The sequence below is a fragment of the Pararge aegeria genome, chromosome 3 (assembly GCF_905163445.1).
Source record: "Pararge aegeria chromosome 3, ilParAegt1.1, whole genome shotgun sequence".
Classification (NCBI taxonomy): domain Eukaryota; kingdom Metazoa; phylum Arthropoda; class Insecta; order Lepidoptera; family Nymphalidae; genus Pararge; species Pararge aegeria.
In genome coordinates, this window is record NC_053182.1 from 10,563,304 (window position 1) to 10,573,821 (window position 10,518).

Here is a 10,518-nt window from a genome sequence, read left to right on the forward strand (position 1 = left end):
ATTTATTTATTATAAATTATAATATAAACAATGATTTATTTGAAAACTGTAATTTGTGCTATTGTATTGAGTGGTACGTTTTATGAACTAAACTTTTGAATTCATTATTTATTTTTCCATTTTTATTTTATTCATTTTTTAGTATTTTGTTAGAGAGTTACCATTAAGGACCATTTCATATAGTACATAAATCAGTTTAACGTTTTCTAGTCCGCTTTTACCTTTTATGTTTAAATAGCTGCATAATATATATTATTTTACCTTGCATATTTATATACGTACCTTTAATAAATCGTTGCAATAAGGTAAAATAAAAACAACCAGTGATTATAATTGCAAAAATAAACTGCTGCCTTTTTGGTCTAGTAGTTTAGCATGTTTGATTAAAGGTCATAAAGTGCAGCGCTATTTTAACTTAACGAAGAAGTCAAATATTTCTTGTTTAAAATAGGCCCATAGATAGCACTTTTGGTGCGTACATATAAAAGGTAGGATAGGTACCATTCAATCTGCATTGGCAATCCCTAGGTCCCATATTTATCTAAGTTTAAAAGCATGGCTATACCATGCTTTTACCATAATTAAATTGTAATTGTGTAATTGTAAACTATTAAATACATAGTTTTGGTACATTACTCATTGTAACAGCATTTAGTACATAAAATGGTCCTAAATGGTATTAAGTGGTATTATGGGTTTTACTAACTTTTTAGATTATCCTAAATTTTAAACCTTCTGTGCACTTATGAACGGTTTCTTGATTATTATTAAATGCTCAAAGTGATTTATGCTGATTACATGCATAATATATTATGTATTATTAACAGAATTAGGGATACTTAAAAAATATTGTTGCCAAAATGTAAGGGTGATTTATAATTTATAAAACTATTATTTTATTTTAGCCCAAAATATTTGATCGAATAGTATGACAAGTTGATAATGATTTATAATAAATTATAAGTTTCCGCAATGTTTTTAAAATTTGTCAATTATTTTATACTTTGGATTACATTCAATGACCTTGACTTACATACTCGAAAAGTAAAAAAAAAAAATGTAATATTATTATTCTGAAATTTCATTGTTCTTGGTAAAATCAAATTATAGTCTAAAACTTCTCAAAACTACTAATTGCTCATAGTAATCAGCAGTATTGTGTAAATTAATAATCAATTAGTCGATGTATATGTAGAATCATGTTATGGTTTTAGTGGTAAGAAAAAAAATATAACTATTAGATGTAATTAATAAATTAATTATATAAAAGAGTACTGATATTGTTATAAATACTTTATATAAGAGGATTTATTGTGATCAAATATACCATACCTACCCATGAATGGTATAAACAAGTCCATAAAACATTCCATTTGTATATTATGTTGTACATACAAATTTGAATTAAGCATACAAATTATGTATCAAATATAAATCGAGCATCTAAGAGCTTTAAGGATGTTACTCTAGGAAAACTGATTGCTCATTATTTCAACTAGGTACCTATTAAATTTCTTTTAAAAATGCATTTATTTATTTTCATTTTACAAAAAAAAATGGTGTTAAATTTTTACATTTAGATAATTGGTTAACAGTTTTCTCCTCAGATCTAGAACTGGAGATAGCATGTATATATAAAGTTTTTATTTATAATACTGCATGATCACTGTTTGCTGATGTCTTATGCATTTTATATTAATTATCTATTTTATTCAACCTTTATACAGATAAATATTTCATCAAATGTATTAAATTTTTTAAATATATTTTTACTGTGTATGTGCAGTAAAATTTATTTCAAAAGAACAGTTATGCATTATGTACATTGCATTGCTCAAAATTAAAAAAAAATATATATTTGTAGGTGTTAGATAAAATATACCATTTAGAAAATTATGTAAAAATGTAAACTAAAGGGTCCTGGAAAGTATCAAATTGTTTCAAATTGTATAATAGTTTGAAACATTGTTTAATACATGGCTTCTTTTCTTTTGGTTAAAAACAGCAATCCCATAAATTTTTTATAGATATAATTAAGTAGAAGAAATGATACCCTAATAGTGATAACGGCTAGGGAAGGGGCCCAAGTTTGATCCCAGGCACGCATCTCTTACAAATACAGAGTTACATGCTATTTCGTGCTGAAGAAATACTTAAATTGTGATGGAACATGCATGAGGGTTCTCCATAACATTCTCAAAGGTCTGAGAGCCTACCAATTTGTACATGGCTAACCTGGTGGAGTTGCCTAAAACCCTTCTCATTTCGAGAGATGTGCCCTGTAGTATGTTGATGATGATTAATTAAATAGATAACATTCAATTCATAATATGACGTGAAATGATTGATTTAGTGGATTAAGAGACTCTAGTTTAAAAATACATAAACAATTTGTAGTATAAATTGAATTTATTATTTCAAAATTATATAAAACTTATCACTTATAGGTGTTTGTGACAAACTGATCATATTTGGTGTAGAATACCATAGTTTGGATAGGTTGAAGCCAAAAGTTGCCATGTATATTTACAATGTTCTTACAATGTAATAAACATATATACCTATTTGCCATAATAGTAACATATTCATAGATATGGTATTTTTAGATGATTCAATAAAAAAGCTGTAAGTCTAAAAATAGAGCATGTCATGACATTCAGGTAAATAGGATCTAATGGCAGTATTATGTGTATGTAAGCAATATATGTATTTTTGGTTAATGTAAATGTTTATAAATAAAATATACTGTTGGTTTAAAAGGAATTATTTTATTTTTATTCTTAACATAACTAATAGAAATGCATAATTTTGTGATTCAAATTAATCATCATCATTTCTTGGATTTAACATCCAACCAAAAGAAGCAAAATATCATTGTTTAGACATTTATAAATCCAACAATCAATTTAAAGGTTTTTTTGGGTTAAAAGATGAGTTTTGATTTTCTGGAGCAATTCTTTTTTAACTGGATCTGGGACTAAAGCTCTGGCTCGTGGAGTCACTCTTGCCACCAACATATCAAGTGTAATGGAGTTTGAATCATGCTCTTTTACAATTTCACGACACACCATCCTGATTTGGTCCCTCCATCCACATTCAATTAGCCTTCGCCTTAAGAGTTCCTTAAACCTATAATAAAAACAATTTTTAAATATGTAATAGCTAGAAATGTCATGCTTTTAGAAGCTGTGATATAAATAAAAACCAGCCAAGTGCAAGTCAGACTTGCATATAAAGGGTTCTATACAGTTATCTTAAAAATAGCAAAAAAATCATGTCTGTAAATGGGAGCTTCCTAGGATATTAATTTTATTCTGTTTTTTTTAGCGGCAACAGAAATACATCATCTGTGGATATTTTGCATTTTTACCCATTTAGGGTTTCAAACCCTAAAAAGGAAATTATACACCAAAAGCCAGAATCAATTGCAGTCTAACTGACTGACTGATATGATCGATGATCATTAGGCTTGTTTGTAAAATTTCTATAGAAATGTGAAAACACCATTGATTGAAGTGAGCAAAGTTTCGGAAATTGAAAGTAATTTTTTGCTCTAACTAGCAGAACTATTCAATCATATTCTCTTAAAAATGAGGAAATATCTAATTATTTTCAACAATATAATTTGAGTAATAAAAAAAGCGTTTAAATTGCTCCATATGTGTTTCCAAGATCATACAGGCAGGCAACGTAAATAACTAAATCCGTGACCTTAGTGCTTGCATCATTTATGAAGTGTTCTTTACATTTGCCCTGAACCCAAATAGTTCCCGGCGTATAACAATTAAAATAAATCACAAATTTCACAAAAATACCTTTCGCGATCCCCACTGAGTATCAAACGTTGATGAGCAATAGTATTGTTTACAGTCATGATCGTTGATATAAACAAATGTTTCACGAAACTAGGTTATTGCTGAATATTTAATTAATTTAGAAAACTTCGATGTTGTTTTGGAAACATCAAACAAGTAAAAATAAAAAATCGTTTTGACAACTGACAATCAGTAGCCACAGACAAATAAAGTGACAGCAAGGGTGTGAATATAAAAATCCAATATTATTTATTTCCTATATCAGATTAAAGACATTTATTTTCTCAAAAAAGAACACAATAGTTCACTTACATCGAGAATACAATAATATTTGAAAATTAGTAGATACAAAATCTCAAAGTGCTTTACAAATGTACCATATTATTGAAAAGTAAAAATGTTTTTGCGGGTATATCCGGAATCCATCTTGCTATCTTTTTACCGCCAATCAGTGTTTTCTAGATCCTCTCCGATAGTGGCGACCCTGTGTGCAACCTGTGCAACCTATCGAACGAGCTTATGCACCGGGTGACCGCTCTTTATTATAGCGTCGTTTGTTCTTAGTGAGTAAATTTAAAATTATCAATTATAAAGTAGTTAACCAACCTCTCCGATAATGGAGAACCAAAGTATTTCTGGGAATCCCGGAAAAGAAAAGCAGAACCAGAATAGATTCATAAACCGTGAGTTATGAGCATTTCGAAATTTTGTCACTACAATTGCCCTTTTAACTAATCTCATTATCAAAAATAGTGAGGGAAGAAGTAATAAAATTAACATTGTATTCGATGTCGGTACGACCGTTTAAGATCTCATCTACGTTAAAGCAAATGATATATCATCATATAAAGCATCTTGAAAAATAAACCGAACTACTAATCGGGATGATTGGTACACCATTGGATTTACTGACGCCCAAAATAAATGTTTAGCTACCCCCGCGTTTGTTGAGCTTAAAGCTACGAATAAATTGAAACGATTTGAAGCTGCAGCCTTAAAAAAAGATTCCCGTTCGTACTTAATAGAGCGTTCAACAAATAATGCCTTGGTTTGTCAAAAAGACGAATTGCAAAAAACGTTTGAAGCATTAGTGGATTGGTCTAATGATTCCAAAGAGACCTCTTACTTCTAACTCTTTTTTTGATTAGATACAAGCGACAATTTTTCAAAAGATTCGGAGTACTGTAAAGAAACCGATGATTTATGGCATGCCGGGAAGCGCTTTTACGTCATATTACTGAGGATTATCATAGAGTAGTTTAACATTAAACCCCTCCCAGTTCAGTCCTTATTTAAAAAGACCTGTCCGTTCTAAGCTATTTTAAAAAAATAGGGGGATAGACAAAATAATACGACTACATAGTTCCCGAGACATACAACAAACATAACATTTATACAAATCCAAAACCATCATATATCTAGTAAGCAATGAGATGATAGCTTTTTTACTCGCAGATACTCGTCGAAAATACCTATCATCTGATGGCTTACTGCTACTCCTAAGCAGTACCAGCATTAGGAGCGTAGTATATTTAGACGATTTCCTCCTACTAAACAGCTTAAGGCATCAGCTACAGGACGACATATCCTTCACAATAAGGAAAATGCAGTTATCACACAATAATTTCGAGACAATCAATTTCGAGAAGTCTGTGCTAGCTCCGACACTATCCCTCGATTTCTTGGCATAAAATGGGACACAAAACACAACGTGTAGCAAAAGCTTCAAAGTCACAAGAGGTCTGTCAAGCAATATCAATCTCTAATGGATAGATTGAACTTCGCGACATACGCTACTCGAAGAGGTCTGCTTCACTGTCGTACCCTGCAATATTACAGCCGACAGCTGCCAAAGAATCATCCCTATTGCAGAGTGGCTTGCGCGCTTGGAGATGGAATGGTGGGTAAAGTGTATAGGAAAGTGCATGTCAATCAATATGAGCGCCGTGACCCATCTATTGACTACGGACGCATCCTACATCAGTTGGGGAGTACAACTTAGCGATATTAAAATCGCAGGGACTTGGACGAATCGGCAGCTAGCCTGGAACGCAAACCAAAAATAAATGTTTACCGAGTTTACAGAGGGATAACTTTATGTGAGGGGTCAGTACTCAGTAGGTACATTGCTCCTTCCATCACACAAGATAGAGAAACTTTGAAACACGTGAAATTATAGCTGCACCAGGGAGTTTGAAAGTTGATATGCAACCTGATGTTCCAAACTTCGGATTCATCCATGCATGGTTGTCTTCTAGAAAGAGTAAAGAGACACAAATTAAACCATCCTTGACTTTGTAAAATTTAACGCACTTGTATGTTTTCCATTGCCACAATCTTTTATCCAATTAACATCCAGTCTTACCAATGTTGGTAGTTGTAGGCATACCTTCCTAAGGTTAGTCTGCGTAAAGTATTCTATTACATTATCTTATATTATAATTTAAATAACAATAATAATTATCAATCATGAATTTCCTTTTGATCTTATTGATTTTATCTCAGTTTGTGTTGGATATTTCCGTAAGTGATTTTACTAAGACAATTTAATTTTAAAGTGGCTACCTACGTAAATTTATTGCGCAACAGTGTTAAATGGGTAATTAAAATGTATCCATTCTTTCATTTCAGGCGCGTCAATTTAGAGTCACTGATCAAGTTTACTTGGATGTTCATAGCAAAGATAAGCCCATAGGTCGAATCGTTATTGGACTTTTCGGAGATTTAGCACCAAAAGCTGTTAAAAATTTCAAAATCTTAGCTACGAAAGGAGTAAAGGGAAAATCATACACAGGGACAAGATTTAATCGCATTATAAAACGATTCATGATACAAGGTACCGAGGTTTCATTTGTTTTCCATTACGTGACATGTAGTTTTGACAGCCGGTTACAGCAGTGGGCATCGTCCCTGTTTTCTGAGTGCCGTGGGTTCGATTCTCACAACTGGAATTTTTTTTTGTGTGATGAGCATTAATGTTTTTCAGTGCCTAGGTGTTTGTAAGTACTACAAGCATTAAAAATGCTGTATATTATAGGTATTTATGTGTATTATATTCATTAGATATTTTAGTACCAATAGCACAAGCTAAGCTTACTTTGGGGCTCAATGGCGATGTTTGTATTGTCATAGTATATTTTTTTATTTAGTTATGCCTAAATTTAATCAATAATGCGCGTAAGTAGCTGCCGCGAATGGATGTCAGAAACAAACGTTGCAGAGCACGAAAAGTCTTAGTGGTACACGATCGCATAGTCAATCACCATTAGTCTGACTACTATCGAACTGGTCGTAGGCCTATTTTCTCATAGGATAGACTAGAGAGGAATATACATGCATAGATCTACCTAGCTGCTTCAGTGTGGGTTGGCAGTTTAAAAAAACGTACGACTACCCTTAGCTAATGGTTATTAACAGTGACCTCATTCTTAGTTATGACCATGACTTAACCTGCTCAGGCACGGAGGTAACGTATAAGGTGGAACTGCAAAGCCATAACCCAGTCAGATACCGACTTAGCTCAACCTTCAAGGTTACCAAAACCAATCGATTGTTTTTGTTCTTGAACTATCGCAAATTTTCTTTGTGTGTGTAAAGCTGTAAGTTTTCAAACAATAAGATATATTATCAGACAAGCAGCCAAGTTAGGGTAGCTTTAAAACTGTTTCCATTATTTCTAATGGCCTAGATACTAACTAAGTTATGGAATGATATCATTTTCTGTTACCTACCTATTTTTATCCTTCCTTCACATTGAAATAATTGTTCTAATTATTACAGGTGGCGACGTTGTCGCTGATGATGGTACAGGCTCGATCAGTATATACGGAAACACTTTTGCTGATGAAAACTTAGACACGCATCACAGTGGCGCTGGTTTTGTATCAATGGCCAATAAAGGTAGGACCATACATGACTACAAGCATTGGAATTTTAATGTAAACACTGCAGATGTTATGGTTGTTACCGCGTAATTTTCTTTTCAATTATATCAATTAAAGTATATTAAGTACTGCAATACTCCATCCGCATACTTTCCAAATAGACTTGTATTGCAGTACCGAAGTAATTCCAGTCTTATAATTTCAGGCAAGGATACGAATGGTTGCCAATTTATAATAACAACGAAAGGAACTCCATGGTTGGACGGTTTACACACAGTTATAGGGAAGGTAGGTATGCTAAAAGTAATTAAGGTAGTAAAGGTATAGTTGAAAATTAACCTTAATTTGCTATACTCCGCAAAAAGCAGGAGAATTTGTATTGTGTAATTTATAATTTCTTCAATCTTTATACTCCACACAAAACAGATCTTCGGCGATGTACTCTCTGCGTACGTTTCGCTTTATACCGGAGTATCCTCAGGATAGGTTGACTTTACAATGGAATTCTGAGTATGGCAAATTAAGCTTAATATTCATAATGTATAATATGGAATTGCGAAAAGGAAGTATTTTATTTCTATCATACGACTTAACTGAGTTAACACCCTTTTTAGGGCCAGGGTTTGATTCCCGTTCATGACACATACACCGTCTACAGATCGTCTGGGTAGATATTCATGTTTAGTCAAGATGTTCTGCAAGTCATCATGCTTGTAAAAGATCGTCAATGTCATGGCCAAGTGGTAGGAAATAGACCTTCTATTCGAAACTCCCATAATATTGAAAAGCATCTACTTAGTATTGCCAACACACACTGCCTTATGTGTAAATGTAAAGGTAACTTAAAAAATTTGACACTGCTGTGTCCAATGCATTCAGCATCTGGACGTCTAAGATTGTTTGATATTGTGTATCTTCTGTGATTTACCACAGAAGAAGATATTTCATGGCTTCTATTCAATATTTAAAGCAGTTGTACTTTTCATGGCTATAAACTCAGGCTTTTTCTATTTAATAATAATGTAACCTAACAGTACAAAGCATAGCAATGCGCAATGAGTCCGGGCTAGTTTGAACATACATCTACATACTTACGGAATACTCCGAGTATTACCAATTATACCCACTTATGTTGTGTATTGTAAGTGGATTTTCGAAATTATTGCAGTTTGCAAGCAATTTCTTGCTGTCATGGATAGTGGCACGAGAATAACAATAATTTGAATTTTTTTTTTTTCATATTCGAATATTCTTTATTAATGCAAACTATCACATGCGTTCGATCGCTAACTTACACCTTAAGCTACGAGGGTTCCAAATGCGCCCTTGGTCTAACAATCAGTGGCGTGTACTGGGTTTCTTACCAGAAAATTGCATAAAATGGCAGAAATCCTTCTCCTAATCCCTAATAATCTCCTAATCTTCCTCCTATACGAGATATATATCAATTTTAGGGTAGGCAGTGCTTTTGTGCATGTATTTAGTGCACGCCATTGCTAACAAGAGCCCACAAGAATCTTAGCCGGGTAATATATTTTCTTGTTTGCATTAAATTATTATTGTTTAGTGAAGTAACTGAGCTAAGCTACTGTGCAACCATTAATAATCTATTTTATTCACAGGTGGTTGAGGGCCAAAAAGTGGTTCATATAGTGGAGCAAACACCCACCGATGGGGATGACCGGCCAACAGAACACGTTTACATTTTCAGCAGTGGGCTGCTTCCAACCCAGCCCTTTTATATTTCTGACGATCCTTACGAGTAATTATTTACCAACCTTACTTAATTATTCAATAATTAACTAAACTTAATTTTGACAGCCGACTGGCGCAGTGGGCAGCGACCCTGCTTTCTGAGTCCTAGGCCGTTGGTTCGATTCCCACAACTGGAAAATGTTTGTGTGATGAACATGATTGTTTTTCAGTGTCTGGGTGTTTATGTGTATATAAGTATTTATGTATATTATATTCATAAAAATATTCAACAGCTATCTTAGTACCCATAACACAAGCTAAGCATGCTTTGGAGCTAGAGGATCGCCCTCTATTGTTGAATGTTGTAAAAAAAAAAAAACTAAAAAAAACTGGTGCGTCACAACAATTATATTACGCAAATTATATGAAAAACATGTGTCACTTTGAGATTGATATTAACAGGAGTTAAAGGCGAGATTCTCTTTCCCAATTTCCTCCCTAGATAATCTATAGCAGTATTTTTTTTTTCATAAACTGTAAACGTAGGTGTGTTTTTTATTCTTTTCTTAACAATTTGAACACAAACTTTACGTAAAGTAAAAACTTTTTGTAACATTATAAAACAAGCAAGAAAAAATAGACTAGATACTTTACTACAGGAAGATTCTATCAATTACTCCATCGTGGCACCCCTACTTAGTAATTTATTTCGTTCATAAAAAAAACTTATTTGTTCTTTTCAGTATATGGGGTTGGATAAAAGCTACCGCAGTTCCACTAACGATGTCTTTTTCTGTTTTGGGATTCTTTCAATGGATGATTGGTAAAATGGAGATTTAAAAAAAACACTGTTGATTATGTCAGTATTTATTTACTTACCTATTTATGTTACTGTATTAATGTTATTTTATGAAATGTTGACTAAAGGAAGATAACAATATTATTTATATCAAAGTTTGTGATGTTTGTCTTTGGATAATTTTATACCATCAAGTTAGGTAACTTTATTTTTTTAAATGTTGTTATTATATATACCTACCTATATTTTTGTAATTAATTTTTATTCAATTTGTTTAATTGCACCAAATGCTATTTAATTATAAGGTATAAGCCGTTGGCATCCA

The 10,518-nt window shown here is 32.6% G+C and overlaps 2 protein-coding genes across 3 annotated transcripts; one reads left to right on the forward strand and one right to left on the reverse strand.

Annotated features, from left to right (window-relative positions):
- Positions 1-2,748: 2,748 nt before the first annotated feature.
- LOC120637479 (enhancer of yellow 2 transcription factor-like) lies at positions 2,749-3,989 on the reverse strand. Its single transcript, XM_039909343.1, has 2 exons — positions 3,816-3,989; positions 2,749-3,129 (listed from the first exon to the last, which is right to left on the reverse strand). Exons 1-2 carry the CDS (start codon positions 3,872-3,874, stop codon positions 2,907-2,909), a joined length of 282 nt encoding a protein of 93 aa, XP_039765277.1. The 5' UTR covers positions 3,875-3,989; the 3' UTR covers positions 2,749-2,906.
- Positions 3,990-4,393: 404 nt separating this feature from the next.
- On the forward strand, positions 4,394-10,316 carry LOC120636496 (peptidyl-prolyl cis-trans isomerase, rhodopsin-specific isozyme-like). Of its 2 annotated transcripts, XM_039908010.1 has the most exons (7): positions 4,394-4,498; positions 5,374-5,555; positions 6,447-6,651; positions 7,596-7,715; positions 7,905-7,987; positions 9,322-9,461; positions 10,138-10,316. In XM_039908010.1, the coding sequence occupies exons 2-7, from the start codon at positions 5,508-5,510 to the stop codon at positions 10,232-10,234; spliced, it is 693 nt and encodes a 230-aa protein (XP_039763944.1). In that variant the 5' UTR covers positions 4,394-4,498; positions 5,374-5,507; the 3' UTR covers positions 10,235-10,316. The 2 variants fall into 2 exon arrangements, with proteins under 2 accessions (XP_039763944.1, XP_039763938.1); XM_039908004.1 differs by lacking the exons at positions 4,394-4,498; positions 5,374-5,555 and adding an exon at positions 6,202-6,338.
- The last annotated feature ends 202 nt before the right edge of the window (positions 10,317-10,518 follow it).